The sequence below is a fragment of the Nannospalax galili genome, unplaced genomic scaffold (genome assembly GCF_000622305.1).
Source record: "Nannospalax galili isolate Female #2095 unplaced genomic scaffold, S.galili_v1.0 scaffold680, whole genome shotgun sequence".
In the NCBI taxonomy this organism is placed as follows: domain Eukaryota; kingdom Metazoa; phylum Chordata; class Mammalia; order Rodentia; family Spalacidae; genus Nannospalax; species Nannospalax galili.
In genome coordinates, this window is record NW_008348218.1 from 4032328 (window position 1) to 4052605 (window position 20278).

At 37.3% G+C, this 20278-nt stretch overlaps 1 protein-coding gene across 2 annotated transcripts in view; it reads left to right on the top strand.

The window, feature by feature from the left end:
* The window catches only part of Tex15 (testis expressed 15, meiosis and synapsis associated), a 78609-nt gene that overhangs the window by 22443 nt on the left and 35888 nt on the right, over positions 1–20278 (top strand). For both annotated transcript variants that reach the window (XM_029569267.1, XM_017801073.2), the window contains exons 3-5: positions 3537–3684; positions 8110–8275; positions 18239–18476. In XM_029569267.1, coding sequence (XP_029425127.1) covers positions 3549–3684; positions 8110–8275; positions 18239–18476 — 540 coding nt within the window. In that variant the 5' untranslated portion in view covers positions 3537–3548. The remainder of the gene's footprint in view (positions 1–3536; positions 3685–8109; positions 8276–18238; positions 18477–20278) is intronic.

Genomic DNA, 20278 nt, shown 5'->3' on the forward strand with positions numbered 1-20278 from the left:
ATTACATTTTTGCCTTCCTAAGTAACATTCTACTTAATCTGCTTAGTATTTGGGTCTGAGCTTTCTCTCAGGAATTGTTAGTCTCTTTCACTCCTAGACATTGCCAAACCCATTGAATGCTCTTTCACTTTTCCCCCATTACTTTTTAAAAAGTTTTTCATACTTGTTATTTCTTCAGCCTTTGTGAATTTCTTCACATTGTTAAGAAGTATTAAAAGCAGGTATCCTTATTTTACTATTAATGTTAATAAGAATACTTTTTTTTTTTTTTTTTGGTCTTTTTGAGACAGAGTCTCCCGGTAGCCCCAGCTGGCCTGGAACTCACCATGTGGATCAGGCTGGCCATGCTCTCACAGAGATCCTCCTGCCTCTGCCTCTCTCGAGTGCTGGGATTAAAGGAATGAGCCACCATGCCTCATTTAAGAATACTTTTTACATTTACCAATTTGCTATAAATATTTAGTACACATTTAAAGTCAGGTTATGAATGCTTCTATTGATTTCTGTTAAACTCTGTAAAATGACAGGTGAATTTTTCATTTCACTTGGTGCATTATTGAAATAATTACTTACTTGGCTTATATTTTATTTTTATTTATGTGTGTGCATGTGTCTCTATGGGTGCTCATAGAGCCCAGAAGAGGGAGTCAGATCCCTTTGAGGTGGAATTACAGGCATTTGTGAGCTGCCTGATGAGGGTGCTGGGATCTGAATTCTGATCCTTATGATTGAGCAGCAAGTGCTCTTAATCACTGAGCCATCTCTCCAGCCCCTTATTGAATCAATTTTAGTAAGCTACATTTTTCCAAGAATTTATAAGTATTTGGGCTCAAAGTTGTTCATAATACATACTTTTTAAACCTATGTGAATAGATACTTAAGTTTTGAGGCAACTTATTTTTTATTCATTCGTGCTTAAGTTCTATGTCTGTTGTACAGTAGCTGTTTCTGAAGTTTTTAGAATTTATTTTTCCTACTCTTTATTCATCTAGAATACTTCTAGTACTCCAGAGGATGCCTCAGCATGAACCCTTAGGATTCAGACTTCCTGATTTTATTTTAAACATATCAAAGTAAAACATATATGTATAAATATATAGTAGTTGTAGGACTATTGTGTATGACATATATAATGTTATATATTTATACATGGGTGTAATAGTATAAGACCAGGCATGGTGCCGCACGCCTTTAATCCCAGCACTTGGGAGGCAGAGGCAGGCGGATCTCTCTGAGTTCAAGGCCAGCCTGGTCTACATAGTGAGTTCCAGGACAGCTGGGGCTACAGGGAGACCCGTTATCAAAAAAAAAAAAAAAAAAAAAAGAATAGTATAAATGGAATGGATATGGATCTGTGATGAGTGTAAAAATGTCTGATTTTCTTTTACTACTTAGACATGACTGATTTATTTGAACTGAAGTTAAAAGAAGGATGTTATTTCTACTTGAAAGTTGATAATTGGAAACTTAAAAGATGCAACTTATTTAATGGAGAATAGTGACCCCCATTGTACCACAAATGCACCTCTTTATCAGCTTTTAAAATTAGCTTTTTGTGATGGGTCTAGAGAGATGGCTCAGAGGTTAAGAGCACTGGCTCCTTTTGCAGAGGACCTGGGTTCGATTCCCAGCACTCATATGGCAGCTAACAACTATCTGTAACTTCAGTTTCAGGGGATCTGACACCCTCTTCTGACCTTCGCGGGCATTGCACGGCACAGGTATACCTACTACCTACAAGCAGGCAGTATACACATACACATTTGAAAAATTAGCTTTTTGTGACAACATAGTGTCCTAAGCTCTGAGGAACAGATTTCAGAAATTTCGTTCATTAGTTAATTCTACTTCAGGAATATTTTGTAAGAAACCATCTATTTAAATCATTATTCCATTTCTGAATACATCTTTTAAATGTGAAGGCAATATTGAGCATTGTCTCAGCACTTGGCTTTTAAGTATATTCAACCAGTTGTTCCATACCTTACATGCTGTTGATAATAAGCCATGATGGAGGGGGGTTTTGTAGTATGTTTTTCTAAATAGATTTTTCTTCCTTCTCCTTACTAAGCTGCCAACTAGACGTGGCCTCATTTACTGCAGCTGTGTATTACAAGGGATTCTTGTTAGGAAGAAGTATCCCACTAGTGTTTGTCAGTGTGGTTAGATGAGGAAAAGGCTAATTTTCTTCTTTGTGGGGTTGTTCATCCACTTCCTACTTTTAAGTATTGTTGGAACATTGCAAGATTTCCTCTCACAGAGGGCACAGAAATGATAGAGACTTGGGGGGAAATACCTTTGTGATCTTCTATAGAATTTTACTGTCTCATAATTTGCATTACGATGTAATGTTTGAACTAAGCAATTGATAGGTATCAAGCGTCTTGTGAACCACATTGTGGAATGGTATGAAAATGCCTGCTCTCCTGTGTTTCTTTATGTGGGAGCTCCGTAGCTTCACTTAGTATCTAGTTTGAGTTCTACTTGAGAGATTAGGAATCAATGTTTGGAGAATGTTGATGGTTTGAGAGGAAAAAAAAGGGGGATATAGAGAAAAACAAGGAGAACTATATTCATTATTATAGGTATAATATAGATGTCATGTTAAATATTTATAGAATAATATTATGGAGCAACAGCCAGTTGAACAGTTGACTTGTTTAGATATCAGTGAACACTAGGAATAGTCATCAATAATTGATTTATGACTCTCAAAAGTTTCTCCTAAATCCAGAGATTGTGATTTAAAGAGAATCATTTTAGTAACATGGTTGTATAGGAAAAATAACTTTTACAGAATAGAATATTTGGCAAGAACTTTACCACATTTTTGAAAACTCTTACAGCTGCAAGTTTTTAAGCTTTTTCAAAATAGATGGGTTTTTCTTACCAAATTATACTTCAGTGAATCACAAAGGAAAGATCTGCTGATAAAAAGTAATTATTTCTGACATACAAAATGATTTTCCATTTGAGATAACCTGACAAACTAGAATTAAAACCTATTAACAGTAGGATTTCCAAGAATATATTATTACTCAGTTCTTTTTGGTTGTTTGTTTGTTTGTTTGTTTGGTTGGTTGGTTTTTTTTTTTTTTTTTTTTTTTGTTATAGCCCCAACTGGTCTTGTATTTACTATGTAAGACCAACTCACTATGTAGTAGACCAGACTGGCCTTGAACTCGCAGAGATCCACCTGCCTCTGCCTCCCAAGTGCTGGGATTAAAGGCGTGAGCCACCACGCCCAGCAAATATTTATTATTTTTATTTTTTATCTGTATGCATGTATTGCCTGCATGTAAGTAAGTGCACTCATATCGTGCAATGCCCACGGAGGACAGAAGAGGCTGTCAGATCCCCTGGAACTAGAGTTACAGACAGTTGTTAGCTGCCATGTGGGTGCTGGGATTCAAACCCGGGTCTTCTGCAAGAACAACCAGTGTTCTTAACCGTCGAGCCATCTCTCCAGCCCCTTAAGTTTTTTACTGTCATACAATTTACATATTTATTGATCTCTTAATAACTTTGGGTTTTAGGCCACCAACAAAATGGAAATGAGAGATAATGTGAAGCACAAGACATGGAAAATGACCTCAAACAGTGAACCTTCATTAACTAGTAATACAGAAGTTAGTTCTTTGAAGAAATTCACTATTCCAAAGATCAGGAGGACAACTGAGAAAGGTAACGTTTCTACAGTATATGGGAAAAGAATTTAACTGTATTTCTCTAATTCATTTACATTCATTTTGACATTATATGAAATCAGGTCTTACATTTATTTTGACATTATATGAACACAGGTCTTTGGTTCCTTAAATACACATGTGCCTATAGTTGAGCACTAAATGGAGCAGACACATAGTCCTAGTATTCCCATTAGTTACACTAACCCCATGGTGTTGCAAAAAGAAAATGTGAGAAGACTTCCTAAAGTTGAAAGACGACCAGACCTACTAAGGAACTTGAGGCCAGAAAATGACTTTATAGAATGTTTCCTGGACTTGGTATTTCTTCCGGATCTCAGACTAGATGTTTACAACTTAGAGATGCCAACTGGCATAGACTCTGCCTACAAAAACGATACTCTCTTCATCAAAATAAGACCAAAAGTTACATGATCTGAATACAGTAGACTGCTGAATCATATCATTCATGATCATTAGTTGCCATCAGGCATGTGTCAAGGCTTCTAATCACATCAGCAGACAACTGAGGGACATATTAATCACTCTTCATTTTTCCTTGGGATTATAGAACTACCACTACTCTATTGAAGCTGATAACAAGACTGTAGTTTCTTTACAGGTCTCCGGAAGTTGTGGTGGGCAAGGGCTTTTTAAAAATATGACTAGGAACCAGGCATGGTGGCTTAAGCCTCTAAGTCCCAACATTCAGGAGCCGCAGCCAGGCGAATCTCTGTGACTTCAAGGCCTGTCTGGTCTACATAGCAAGTTCCAGGCCAGCTGATGGTATAAAGAAACGCTGTTTCAAAAAAAGTCAAAAAATAAAAAATAGATAAATTTATTAAAAAAATAAAGTGAGGCAAAACTACAGACTTAGAAAACACAGATGAAAGACTATTAACTAAATAAAGAACCCTTAAATGCAAAGTGAGGCAAAACTACAGACTTAGAAAACACAGATGAAAGACTATTAACTAAATAAAGAACCCTTAAATGCAGCAGTAATAAAAAAACAAAACATAGGCCGAACACCTTAAGAGAAACCTTACCAAAGATGGTAGATGGAAAATAATTGTGTAAAATATGCTTTACATCGTGTCATTGGGGAAATAAAAATTAAAACAGTTAGATAACCACTACACACCTATTAGAATGGCCAAAATCTAGAACATCAAACACTGGGGAGGGTATGGAGCAGTAGGAACTCTTGATTCATTGCTGGTGTGGATATAAAACAGTGCTGCTCTTTTGTGCTGTAAAAGTTCTGTTTCTTGGTATTTACCCATATCCATTGAGTACTTAATGTCTACACAGAAATCTGTGTGTAGGTGTTTATGCTGGCTTTAGTCATCATTACCAAAACCTGAAAGTAACCAAGATGTCCTTTGGTAGATTAGTAGATAAACCAAGTGAAGCATGCAGAAAAAGGAATGTTACTTAGTGCTAAAAACAGAAACAAGGAATGAGCCCGTGTGAAGGAAATTGATGAAACTTAAGTATTACTAAGTTAAAGTAACCAATATGAAAAATTACATAATTTATGGTTCCAGTTTAACATTTTGTAAAAGGAGAAAGTATGGATACAATAATCAGTTGCCAGGGTGGTCAGAGAAATGGATAGAAAACAAAGTTATGATGATGCTGTCATAATCAGTGTGATAAAGTATTTGCCTTCATACATTTGTCAAAACCCATTCAGTGTAATACTAGGAATAAGTTCAATGTAAACTCTAGTACCTCAGACATAATTTTATGTCAGAATAGGTTCATCAGTTTTAACAGATGTACCACTCTGTAGGAGATGTTGCTAATGAAGTGTCTTGGCATATGTGGAAGCCTAAGATAAGGGGGAAATTTATATTAAAGTTTTGCTGTGAACTTCTCACTGCTCTAAAAACATGGAAGGAAGAGAAATATTCACTGGTTGGATTCAAGAGAATGATGAGACAGACTGGAAAGAATCAGTAAACTTGGATGTAGAACAATAGAAATTATCCAGCATGAACATCACAGAGAAAATGGGGGCGGGGTGATGTTGAACAGAACCCCAGAAACTTATGAACAGTAACAGAAAGATTTAACATCTTTGTCATCATAGTGCCAGAGGAAGCGAGGGGAGTGCAGGACTGAGAAATACTTGAAAACATACTTGCTTGGTATTTCCTAAATTTGGCAAAAGTCTTAACCTTACACAGTCAAGAAGCTGAACAAATATTGAACATGCCATGCCAGAGCATACCAAACTTGTAAAAACTGGACTGAGAAAATACTGTAAAAGCAACTAGAGAAAAAGCAAATATTCTGTGTAAGGAAAAATGATTGATTTTTCATTTGAAACCATTAAGGCCTAAGGAAGTAGCATAAAATTTTCAAATGAAGAAAGAGACTGTCAGCCCAGAGTTCTGTAAACCAGGAGGCAGAGGCAGGTGAATCTCTGTGAAATTGAGGCCAGCCTGTTCTACACAGCAAGTTCCAGGCCAGCTGTGGCTATAAGGAAACCTTGTCTCAAAAGTACAACAATGGGCTGGAGAGATGGTTCAGTAGTTAAGAACACAGACTGCTCTTGCAGAGGACCCGGGTTCAATTCCCAGCACCCACATGGCGGCTACAAACCATCCTTAATTCCAGTTTCTGGGGAATCCAACTCCGGTTCCAGAGGAATCCGACTCCCTCTTCTGACCTCCATGGCATTGCATGATGCAGGTGCACTCCCGTACATACAGACAGTACACTCATATACATAAAATAAAAATAATATATATATATATTTTAAAGTACAACAACAAAACCCACAAAAAAAACAAAGGTTAATTCTTCGACACTTGAAAAGTAAACAACACATTTCTAAAATTTTTTAAAATTTCAAGGGAAATAAATACATGAACTGAATAAAAATAAAATTAAACATACCAAACTTGAGAGATGGTGAAAGCATTATTAGCAAGGAAATTTTTCATACTAAATCCTCATATTAGAAAAGCTTAGTAATCTAAACTTCCATCTTTTTAAAAAACTGGAAAACATCAGTACGATAAGCCCCAAACTAGCAGATGAAAGGAAAATCAATAAACAGGAATAGTTCATTACTTGAAATAAATAATAAAATTGACAAATTGGCAAGTCTGACAAAGGAAAAAGGATACATGCAGTGAGTTACCAAGAATTACCATGTTGTCGCTACCTGCTGGGGGGTGTTGAAAAGATTTTTATTAAATCTGTATACACAGCCAGGTGTGGTGGGGCACACCTTTAATCCCAGTGCTTGGGAGGCAGAGACAGTTAGATCTTTGTGAGTTCAAGGCCAGCCGGGGCTACAGGGAGACCCTGTCTCAAAAAAAGACCAAGAAAATCTGTATACATAATCACAACTTGGAGGAAATTGATCAGCTTGTTGATAGGTACAAAACACAATAATAAAAAGATTATTTTAAGTAGCCTTATAACTATTATATATTAAATTTAACTCAGCTGTTGGATACCTCCAGGCCCCAGATATCATTGAAGATTTTTAAACATTTAAAGATGAATACAAATTCTGTACAGTTTTCTTCCAAAAAATAAAAATGAATGGAATAATTTATTGGTTCCCAAATCAAACATACATGCATGCATACTCACATGTATGTATATAATCATGAACTACTATTACAGTAATTGAAATCCTAACAAGTATAAGCAAATTTAACTCAGCAATATATAAGATGAATTACTTAATAAAACTGACTAAACAATGTTCGCTTCACCTCCTTTGTTTGATGCAGGATCTTGCTAAGTTGCACCATCTGGCCTTGGAACTACTAAGCTTCAGCAATACTCCTGCTTCAACCTTCTAAAATATCGAGGGAGAAAGTTTTAAATACCTTCCAAATGTTTCATCAGGAAAGGGAATATGTGGAACTTTAACACTGCTTAAACTGATGTGTTTTACAAGGATGTTGACAATAGATTGTAATACTAATGACATTTAGACTGTCGGAAACTCAACTAGATTCTTAAAGGAACCTAGTACTTTCCCCTAAGAATGATAGAATAATACTAATTCAGTGTTTGTGATGCTTATGGAATATAGCTACCGTATATTATAATAATCAGCTATATGTGTGTATGCCTGTCTTTGCTTGGGAAAGACCAAGAAGTGCTACAGAAGCTACTAGGCTTGTGTAATTATGCACATTGTGGAGTCATTATATGACTTACATTGAAAATTAGTAACCTAAATTGTAGAACTATACATCTGTGTATGGGAAAAAAACAAGGCTAATGTTTTCATTTACCTCAACTGTGGTACCATAAATGTAAATTGTTGCCTTCAGTTGTTAATGAAATTGCCAAACATTTCACTGTTTTATGTCAGGTATGTAGTTATCATTGTACAGTGTCATTTTAAACACAAGTAACTATTTTCTCATTTCTTTACCTTTAGTTTATTTGTCTCCTTGTTGGACCAATACTAGAGAGTACAGTTTCATACATGGCACTCTAAGGCAGTGCAGGCTTGATTTAAGGTGTGATCTGCAATTCACATGGCAGTTTGGGGATTCAAAACTTATTCATAATGAGGATCTGGAGAAAAATTTTACTGCTAAGAGGTAAGTTCATATGGCTCAGATAAGTTTGAGATTATGTTTCCTTTGATTTTACCAGGAAGTCATGCTTACTTATTTCTGTCATTAGAGACATAATAAGTATTGCTAAGAAACCACACACCTGATTTAATAATAATTACTAAGGAAGGACTGCTTGTCAAATGCCTGCTGTGTAATCACGGGGACTTGAGTTTGATGCCCGGCACCCAAATAAAAAGGTGTGGCAGAGAATGAAGTATGTAACAGAAGCTAGAGGTATGGTAGGGGTAGACGCAGGTGTATTTCTAGAGCTCATTGATGGCCAGCCTAACCAAATGGATATGGTCCAGGTTAATTGAGAGAGATTATTACTAAAAACAAGGTGGAGAGCAATTGAGGATGTTCCCCTCATCAACCTTAGGTATTTGCACATATACACATGAACACACATACATCACACACACAAATAATTACTAAGGAAATCATTACATATTATTACCTTCTCATAATCTCTTATACTGAAAATTTTAAGTGAGATGTGTTTCATACACTAATATAATCAGATTTCATATACCTTCTTCTGATGGTGTTGTGTGTGTGTGTGTGTGTATGTGTGGGTCCTTTTCCCTCTTTGTGTGTGTGTGTGTGTGTGTGTGTGTAAGTGTAAAACGGCCAGAGATAGACTTTCAGGTACCTTACTCTGCCACTCCGCCACCTTATTTTTTAATTTTTTTGTTTCAGTTTTTGTGCACTGTATGAGTTCCAGGGATCAAGCTCAGGCTGTCAGGTTCAGCAGCAAGTGCCTTTACTCAGCAAACCTTCTTGCTGGCCCTACCTTTAAAAAAAAAAGATTTTTTTATTGTTTGAGAATTTCATGCATGAATTTTGATCATACCCACTTCCCATTCCCCCTCTTCAACTCCTTCCAGATTCCTGCCACCACATCCCCCTCCCAACTTCATGCCCCACCTTGTTTTTCTTTTTATCACCCACTAGTGCAGTTAGTGCTGCCCATATGTGCATGGATATAGGATCCCTGGTGATAATCTGGAGTTACATAATAAGCCTGATACCTGAGCTTATGAAAAGTTATTTTGAAGGTAGTTTAAATGGTCTATACTTGTTGTCAGTATGTCACCTGGAAATGTGGTACTGGGAAAGGAATACCTGTTGATAAGTTATTCCAAAATACAAATATAGCTCGGGGAAAGGATTATATATAGTTCAGGGGAAAGACACCCCACATGCACTGTTCTCAGATGGGAACTTAGTGATTATCTTGGCACAGTACATATATTTCATGAGGCTGTAGTTTTTTTTGGAGAAAGTACACAAAAATTTCAATGTGTTTAGAGTGCCATAACTATTTCCTTCTTCAATGAAAGAAAAAAAAATTTTAAATCCTAGAAAATTCACATTTGGTAAAAATGATCTTTTCTGGTTATGACATCATTTGCACAGTTCAGTTTTGCAAGTTTAACTTAGCAAATTCATCTTTTCCAAAGTTTATTAATACAAGTTTTAAAAGAACAGCTTAACAGGAAATACATGGCAAAGCACAGGTTCGTTACCTTTGATATTCCCTAAATAACTCTTTAAATATTTTCTCCCTGGTAATTATAAGTACTCAAATTATATGACAAATATCTTAAATGGTGCTGAGGAGATGGCTCATTTGGTAATGTGCTTGCTCACAAGTATGAAAATCTGAGCTCAGACCCCCAGAATCCACATAAAAGCCCAAGCATGGCAGCATACCTGTAATTCTGTCACTAGAGAAACACAGACAAGGAGAATCCCCTGAGCTTTCTGACCAGCCAGTCAAGCTGAATTAGTGAGTTCCAGTTTCATTGGAAGACCCTGTCTCCAAAAACTAAGGTGGAGAGAAGTTCAGGAAGACACCCAACATCAATCTCTGGTTTCTACAAGCACATGTACACACAAGTGGCACACACAGTGGTTGGGAAATGGTTTTTAAATGCAAGAGTGGAAGAAACATACAGCTCCAAATTAAAATCCAAGTAAAAGTCATTGTGAATTCAAATTTATATAATGAAGTCTGAGTCTTGTTACCAGGAAACAAAAATTCTTAATCTCAACCATTGTCTGTCTAGGTTCTCCTGCTATGGTTACCAGCCTTTGGACCTTTGAGGGCAAGGAATGTGACCTAATTTTATAGACGGATATGCTTTGCATTGAGTGCCAGTTGACACTAATCATTGCAGTGTCATTCTTCACTTTTAAACATTTTTTCTTAATTAATTGATTTATCTACTGTGGGTATGTAAGTGCACCCAGGATTGCCCACAGTGGCCAGAAGATGGCATCAGATGCCCTGGAACTGGAGTTAAAGGATGGTTGTTAGCCACCATGAAGGTGCTGAGAACCAAACCTGGGTCTTCTCAAGAGCAGCCAGTGCTCTTAACCACTAAGCCACCACCTCTCCAGACCTACTTCTAAACACTTCTTATTCATTTAAAAGTATTCTATTTATTTTTGTTTTTTATTGAATTTTTGCAATTTTCATACAATATACTTGGATGGTATTTAAGTCCTCCCCCTTATTCACACCTTTTCTTATTGCCCCTGCCCAATTTAATGTATTCTGTGTACACACACACACACACACACACACACAGAGGCCTGTAGGGTCTAATTTGTGTCTCCAAATGTCCTTCAGAGTGGGTCCAACCACTGGAGCCTGATTAACCTACCAAGAATCCCATGCTTAAAAGAGACTGTCTTTGCCCCTCCCAGCATTCATTGGTTGCCACAGTTTCTTATGTTAGAGCTTCTTACCTCATGTCTAGGCTGGAATTTTTTTCTTGTTTGAGCTTACATTGGACTTCTGCATGCTGTCACTGTTGCTTTGCTATGAGTTTATATGAGTAAATGACCAGCTGTCTGGAAAATTCTGCTTCCTTTGGTCATCTACCACCTCAGGCTCTTAAAATTTTTCATCCCTTCTTCTGTGATGATCCCTGAGCCTTGGGAGACAGAAGTTTGGTACAGGTGTCCTATTTAGGAATAAACACTCTATAGCATCTTGGTCTCTGCATGTTGGCCAGTTGTGGGTTTCTGTGTTAATCATCATCTGTTACATAAGGAAACTTCTCTGTTGAATTGTGAGATAGCATTAATCTATGGGTATGACAATAAGTCATTAAGAGTCAATTTAATACAATAACTATTTAATAGAAAACTACTACTAGGTTCTTCCCTATGCCCTGTGATCTGTCTAGCTTCCCAGGACATAGGGGAGAGGCTAAGATAGGTCACTTTTAAACATTTTAAATGTCATTCTCTGGTAATTTTTCCACAGCTGTATTTTGAGTGCAGATAATTTAACCTTTAGCCATACGTTGTTTAAATAGGTGTTGATTCTATGGCTATATATATTTATATCTGTTAGAAATAAAGGTATATGAACACACTTCATGTATGGATAGTTAAATGTATGAATTAGATGGAATTTGGGGTGGTTCTCTGTGTGAAAAAGTACTTTGTGTGGTATAACCATTTGAAAGTAGATATGTTAGAAGAAGGGTATTTATAGACTGTAGTAATTTACAGTCTTTTAACAATCCTAGATCTTACATAGTCTAAACCATTCTTTGTCTTATTATCCTCACCTTATTATTTTATTATTGTACAAATTTAGTCAGGATAGTTCAGTGGAGAGTGCAGTATGAGATCTGTTTTAAAGTCCTGGGAAAGTGAAGAATGTTCTCAGTGGTTGTAACAAGGAAGCATGTAGGCTTTGTTGTTACTGACCTACATAGCAGCCCTCTGATGACCATAAGTGCTGCCTGACATGGTAAAGATAAAGTAAATAGGAAAAGGGAGTTTCTACTACCATTAAGGACTTAAGTTTGGAATCTCTGTATGGTAAAAAGTATATAATACTCATATTCCCCCCCCCAAAGACTCCAGTACCTGTGAGTCAGGCTACATGGCAAAAAGGATTTGCTGGTATAATTAAAGTTGCAGACCTTGAACTGTATGGGTGGGTATCTTGGGTCATCTGGGTTGATCTGGTTTAATCACATCATTCTTAAAAAAAGGGAAGATTATCAGAAAGTAGATCAGAGAGAAGTGATAAAGGATGGGAAAGACTGGCGTTTTGAGGGGGACTAAGCCTGCTTTTGTTGGCTTTGAAGATGAAGATTATAAGCCAAGAAATGTAGGTAATTGCAAAAAGCTTGAAACAGCTAGTAAGGAAACAATCTCAAGCCTACTGGTTTTACTGAATCCTACCAATAGGCACAGGGGATCCTCCCCTAGACCCTCAGAAAGAAACATAGACCAGATAATAGGATTTTAGCCCAATGCAACCTATGTTGGATTTATTATCTACATAACTGTAGGATAAATTTATGCTTTTTAACCCACCATGTTTGTGGCAGTTTGTTACAGCAACAATACAAACAAAAATATGACTTTATCTTACATGAGTCAGCAACTTTGTTTTCCTTAAACTTTATTGAATCCTCTTTCTGCTTACTATATTTCATGTGTCTCCTTGTTTGTGGTTTTTTTTCCCACAACTACCACAGTTCAAAACTATTGGATGCAAAATTCCAAAGTTAAGTAACTCGTAATTTTAAATTGCACACTGCTGTATCTTGATGAAATCTCATCACACTGCTCCATCCTGCCCAGCACATGAATACTTTTGTCCCTTGTAGTCACAGTTTACACAGTAACCACCCATTATCAATTTGTGGCTGTGTCAGATATCAAATAACTGCTTCAGTATCACAGTACTCTTCCCCAAAGCCTATATGGTATGTCAGTAATTCAGATATTCCAAAGAGAAGCCATAAAGTGTTTCTAAAAGGTGAAACTAAGGGGAAAAACTGAGATTGCCAGGATCTACAGTATAATGCATCTTCTGGCCATGAATTTTAAACAAGGAAAAATAGTTGTTGTTGTCATATCTCAAATTATAAACATGATAGCCAGCATGCACTGATAAGTTGCTAGTTAAGATAGAGTATTAAATTATGGAGTTGAGTGCTAGGAAGATTGCTTAGTGATTAAATCACTTGCAGTGCAAGCATGAGGACCGGAGTTCTGACCCCCAGAAATCCACAGAAATGTCAGGTGGACACAGTGGCCCATCTGTAATTCCAACCTCAGAGGGCAGAAACAAGGGGATTCCCAGAGCAAGTTGTCTGGCAAAACTAGCTATATCATTGAGTTCTGGGTTTTATTGAGAGACTCTGACAAAATGAACAAGATAAGAGTGATTGAGGATGATTCCCAACATTCACCAAGGGCCTTCACATGCATGCACATATATATACAAGTACCAATACACACTTGTATGCCCACACACATGCAAACATGCATATATACACGCAAAAGCACACATACGTGCATGCAGTGGAAAAAGAAAAAGTGGAATTTTCAGTTCTCTCTTTTTAGATATCCACTGAGATTTCATGGAACGTATTCCCTAAGGTTTAAGGCAGAATTATTGTATTCCACTTTGAGCTAGCCAAATATTATGTGTTTAATAACTGTATGATTAACTATTTGAAAACTATTAAGTTCTCTTCCAAGCTTGTCAAAGAACCTTGTTTTCTTCATTTTCTTTTAAAATTTTTATTTATTTTTATGTATATAAGAGTTATGCCTGCATGTGTGTAAGTTCACCTGTGTCCTGCAATGCCCATGGAGGACAGAAAAGGGCATTAGGTCCCCTGGAATTGGAGTTAACAGATGATTGTTAGCTGCCATGTGGGTGCTGGGATTTGAACCCAGGTCTTCTGCAAGAACAGCCAGTTCTTTTAACCACTGAACCATCTCTCCAGCCCCATTTTCTTCATTTTCTAAAAAACAGTATTTTTTGTAGTTTGTTTTTCCATTGCTGTGACAAAACACTCTGACCAATACCAACTTGAGGAGAAAGGGGCTTACTTGGCTTAGATCTCCAGGATTACAGTTCATCAGGGACCCCAAGGTAGGAACTCAGGACAGGAATCTGGAGGCAGGAGCTTGAGCACAGGCCGTAGAGGAACTCTGCTTACTGACTTGTTCCCCTGGTCCATGTTCAGCCTGCTTTCTTACACAATACAGAACAACCTGCCCAGGGGTGGCGCTGCCTACAGTGGACTGGGCCCTCCCACATCACTCAACAATCAAAAAAAATACTCCATAGACATGGCCTCAGGCCACTCCAATAGAGGTAATTCCCTAATTGAGGCTTGCTCAACCCAGGTGTGTCAAGTTGACACTAACGCTGTCCAGCACACGTATATAATAGAATGGTTTCATTTTCTCCTCTAGGGACACTAAGTAGCTAAACAGTTTATGTGTCCTTTTGTCACCAATTAAATTTAAAGCTATACTTATCAATTACTGTTTACCCTATAACCAAAAATAATTTTCCTTTTGTAGTATATACATACTTTTGGCATGTTCTGTCGGTTCTCCATCATGAGTCATTTGGAATCAGTTTTGTCCTACTGTTTGCACCTCTGTTGTACCACCTAGTATGACAGTTGGTGCTGCCATGTAGAACCCTTGTACTTTCCAATTTGGGGAGACATGTACTTTAATATACTTAAGTGGATCCTGTTACTAAAGTAGTAAAATGAATACTTTAGATTATAATCTTTTCTGAGGATTATTTGCAATTGTCTTGTTAAGATAGACATCTGTAACCAGACAGTTTTTCTAGAATGACTCTCATAAGTAACTGTGTGAGAATATCACTCATTCATGGATGGATGGATGGATGGATGGATGGATGGATGGATGGATGGATGTGCTGACATATAGTCACAGAGTTATTTCACTTAGGGAATAGACATTCCCTACATAACACAGTTAGCAAGAACTTCAATTGTAGAATTTAAGACACAGAATAAGACTGCAGGCTCATTTAAAGAGGTGTTAGAGCTTCACTCCAGATCATCCCAAATAAAGCAAACATGAGTATTTCTAATTTCCCAGGGCATATGTATGTTTCTTGTGTCCTATAATCTCTTAAATTTGTGATATTATGTCTTTTAAAAAGTGTATACCTTAAGTCAAAAATACATTATTGCTAAAACAGGTTAATCATCTGACCCTTCGATGAGTCATTTTTTAAGTCTTTTTTTTTCTGGTAGAAGGTCTTACCTCTGTGTTGGTGGCAGCTGACTGATCTTGACTAGTTACTGAAGATTAGAGTGACTATGGCAATTTCTTAAACTAAGACATCAGTGAAATTGGCCACATTGATTCTTTTATGAAAGATTTCTCTGTAGTATGCAGTGCAGTTTGGGAGCATTTTATACAGTAAAACTTCCTTGAAAATGAGTTAATTCTCTCACACTCTGCACTGTTTATTAGTTAAATTTTTGTGTAATAGTGTCATTTCTCCTGTTATGTCAGCAGTGTTGCAGCATTTTCACCAGGAATAGTTTCCATCTCAGGGAAACACTTTCATTTCTTATCACTAAGAAGTACGTACTTACTGAGCACAGCACCATTGCTGTGATCCAGGCATTTGGGAGGCAGCAGCAGAATCACAGACTTGAAGCGAACCTGGGCTGTATAGTGAGACTCTGCCTCAGAAAAAGTAATCAGCATAAAAGTTTTATTTTGAGACTGCAGCAGTCCCCATCTTCTCTGCATTCTCTTTCTGCTTCTCTTGTAATTACACCTCACCTGCAGTTCCCTCCACTGCCACCTTGAACTTCTGAAAGTTACCTTCTTCTAAACTCTTGTTGATGTTGACATTTTGACCTCCTTCCATGAACTGCAAATGTTCCCTTTTTTGTACTTTTTGTGTTGAGGCAAGGTCTCACAAAGTAATTCATCCTGGTCTTTCATTACTTCTATAGCTCAACTGGACATCCTCACAGCCTCAGCCTTCTGTGTACATGGAATTACAGTCCTAGACCAAAAGACCCTGTACATAGTTCTTAATAGGTCCTAGAATAATGAACTTTTTCCAGGTTTTCAGTTTACTTTCCTCAACTCCATAAGAGGAAAAATTATCTAAGACTTGCCATATAAAGGGATAAAAACATTAGTTTATTGTACACCTCCATCAGAGCTCTTGTATCATCAGATGCATTGTCAATAAGCAGTAATAACTGAAAAAAATTTCCACTCATCTTAGCAGTAAACTTAAAGTATTTAATTAACCATGCTGTAAGTGTATGTGTTGTTGCCAAGGCTTTGTTAACCCATTTTCAGAGCATGGTGGGAGTAAATTTAGTGTAATTCTTAAGGGCTCTTGGATTTTCAGAATGGTGATAAATGAGTATTGGCTTCAATTACATTACATTAGCCACTAACAAGAGAATCAGACCATCCTTTGAAGTCAGATATTGATCTCTTTGGACTGTGAAAGTTTTAGATCACGGAGCTGGAGAGATGGCTCAGCAATTAAGAGCACTGGCTACTCTTGCAGAGGACGCAGGTTCTATTCCCAGCTCCCACATGGCAGCTAACTACCACGTGACAGCTAACAGCTTCAGGTCCAGGGAATCTGATTCCCTCTTCTGACCTCCAACCTCTGCAGGTATTACCCAACATGGTGAACTTACATACATGTAGGCAGTACACTCATAAAATAAAAATAAAATATTTTAAAAGAAAGTTCTTTATCACGCCTTTGAATAGAAGGCTGATGAACATCCACTGCTTGATGTACCCACCTTCATCAGTCACTTTAGCTGGATCTTCTGGACAACTTGCTGGCACTCCTATATCAGTGCTCAGTGCTTCACCTTTCACTTAAATGCTATGAAGACTTCTTCCCTTAATCCTCATGACCCAGCCTATGCCAGCTCCAAGATTTCTTCCACTACAGTTCTGCAAAGACTGAAAGATAAGGAAGCTGTGGAAGCAAGTCTTGTTCTCAGTTAGGCTTTGGCCTTAATAGAATGTTGAGCCTGTTGATCTATCCAAACTATTTTTTTTTAAATCAAGACTGTTTTACTGTATAAGAGCAGCCAGTGCTCTTAACCTCTGAGCCATCTCTCAAGCCCCATGATCTAGAACTTTTGTAACCAGAGAGATCAGTGTCTCACTTCAAAGTACTATAAGTGTTCACTGGATTGACAGCTCTGATTTTCTTAAGACCATTTTTGTGTGTGTTCACAACTTAGGTGTTTGATACAAGAGGCTGGCCTAGCTTTCAGTAAGTTTAAGCCCTCAGCATTCATTCCCTGCTAAAGTTGGTATTTCAAGCTTTTTATCTAAAGTGGGAGGTGTATGATTCTCCCTTTCACTTCAACACTTGCAGGCCGTTGTAAGGTTACTAACTGGCCTAATTTCATTATTATTCTGTCCCAGGGAATATGGAGGCCCAAAGAAAGGGAGCAATAGAAGAAAGGCCACCTGCAGACTGTTCAGAGCATAGTATATATTAATTTCACCATCTTGTGGGCTGTGGTTCATGGCATTCCAAAACAATTAGAATTAGGTCATTAATCATAGCTCATCATAGCCAATATAACTTTAAAGTTTATAATATTGAGTGAATTATAAGACTGTGACAGAGATACAATAAGTATGTACTGTTGGTTAAAAAAAAACAGTGATAAACTTGGTTAATACTAGGTTGCATAAACTTTCTATTTTAAAAAATCTATAATGCCCAGTAAAATGAGATATACCCGTATGATTCCAACAGTGTCACTGTTACTTTGGCTAAAACTTGAGGGTAGCTCTGCATTTTGAACCCCATTTTTAAAAATGTGTTCAATAACAACAAAAAATAGATGTGAAAAAATACATGTACAGCTTCAGATGTTGTACTGGCTATATGCAGTATTCAAGAAATGTGGGTTCTTACCAGTCTGCTTAGGCTATCAATAAACCTTGAATGTGTAATCTTGAATTTGATCTTTAGGTAATTTTCAGTCTCTAACTTAAATCTAATTAATGTTCTCAGTATTTCCTTGCTTTCTGTAATAAGCTGAAATGTTTATCATCTTGAAAGTTGTCATTTAACCAAATATATTGGTTTTTTTTACTTAGATCAGAGATGCGTGAGAGTGGAAGACATGGCAGAGAACTTGAAGAAAATTTCTGCTTTTTAGCACTTCCTCAGAGTGATGTGGTGGAGATTTACAGGAATGGGTTAAGTACCAAAGCATCCGCATTGAAGATATTAGGAAATCCTCTTCTTGGAATTTATATGTTTAGACATGTTGATGTTGCTTTGAATTATGCTCATAGTCGAAGCATTACAGTGGAAACTATTGTGATTTTTAAGGTATGTAGTAGCATAAAACAAATATTAAATATGTAGGCAATTTGCTTTAAGTTGGCATGAACACATTTTGCTTTCAGTGTTATTAATATTTTTTGGTCTCTTTTTGAGACAGGGTCTCCCTGTACCCCCGCTATCCTAGAACTCACTGTGTAGACCAGGCTGGCCTTGAACTCACAGAGATCCACCTGCCTTTACCTCCCGAGTGCTGGGATTAAAGGTATGCACCACCACGCCCAGCCAGTGTTATTAATATTTCAAATAATTTTTAATTAGATTATTAATTTAATAATTAATTTTAATTATTTTTAACTAGTTACTTTTGTCATCATTTTAAATGTTCCCCTATTCCTAACTCAACCTGAAACTGCAACACAAAGTAAAATTTCAAATAAGCAAAGGCAGCCTTCATCATCTTTGTCTTCCTAATACTGACTTTTTTCTGGATTCATTAACCTGTTTTATCTTTCTGTTCATACTATAATTAATACCATAGCAGTTTCTGTCCTCTAAAATATAGCAATTGTAGCAGAAGCTAAGCTTATTTATTTTAGTTAATAGCATCATGAAAAACATCAGTTTTTATTTTTTCAAATGTATTGTGGTTATGTTGTTACTTTAGGGAAAACTGGGCAGAGGGTAGATCAAGACCTCTAAACATGTGAGCACACATGCATGAGTGTAAGTATTGCTTAGAGTAAAACAGTAGCCACCACGAAGATACCCCCACCTTAGTGCATGATAAAGTTATTTTATATCCTTTCTCTGGAATTTGACATATCCATTGTCATTAGATTTACAGATCATTTTTTTGAAGATTTTTTTTTTGGTTGTTTTGAGACAGGATCTCCCTATAGCCCCAGCTGGCCTGGAACTCACTATGTAAACCAGGCTGGCCTTGAACTCACAGCGATCTGCCTGCCTCTGTCTTCAGTGCTGGGATTAAAGGTGTACACCATCACACCTGGCTTGGTTTATTTATTTTTATTTTGTATGTATAAGTATTTTGCCAGCATGTGTGTTGGTAAACCACATGCATACCTGATACCCACAGAGGCCAGAAGAGCCGTGAAGCTGGATTACAATTGTGCGCCACCATGAGAGTGCTAGGAACTGAACCCGGGTCCTCTGCATGAACAGCCAGTACTCTTTAACTGCTGAACCATCTCTCCCACCCCTCCAAAGCATTTTTAAAGACATGTAGTAATCCTTCTACAATTATGTTAAATGTTTTTGAAACGTTAAGATTTAAACTGTTATTTGTGCCAAGCATGATAGTACATACCTATAATCCTAGCACTTGGGAGGCTGGGGCAGGAGGATCTTTGTTCAAGACCCACCTGGGCTATGAAGAGAGTTCAGGGTCACATGTATATACCAAAACCCTTTCTCAGAAAACCAACACACACACACACACACACACACACACACACACACACAATTTGTAGTTATCAAGATGTTTCAAAATTAATAAAGAAAAGACTGTGGCTGGGGAGATTGTTCAGTGGGTAAGAGCTCTTGCTATACAAGTATGAGAACTTGATTTCAAATCCCCACAAAGGCACCCACATGAAAAGCTGGATGTGCCTGCATACATACCTGTAATCCCAGTGCTGTGTAGGGGGCACAAAAATGGGAGAATTGCTAGGACTGGCTGCTCACCACCCTAGCTCTAGCTTCAGTGAGAAACTTTCTTAAGTTCTCCTTTGGTCTCTGCACATGGCACAAAGTAAGTGCACAACCCCCTACACAGCACACAACACAACACACACACACACACACACACACACGAAAAGACAAGACCA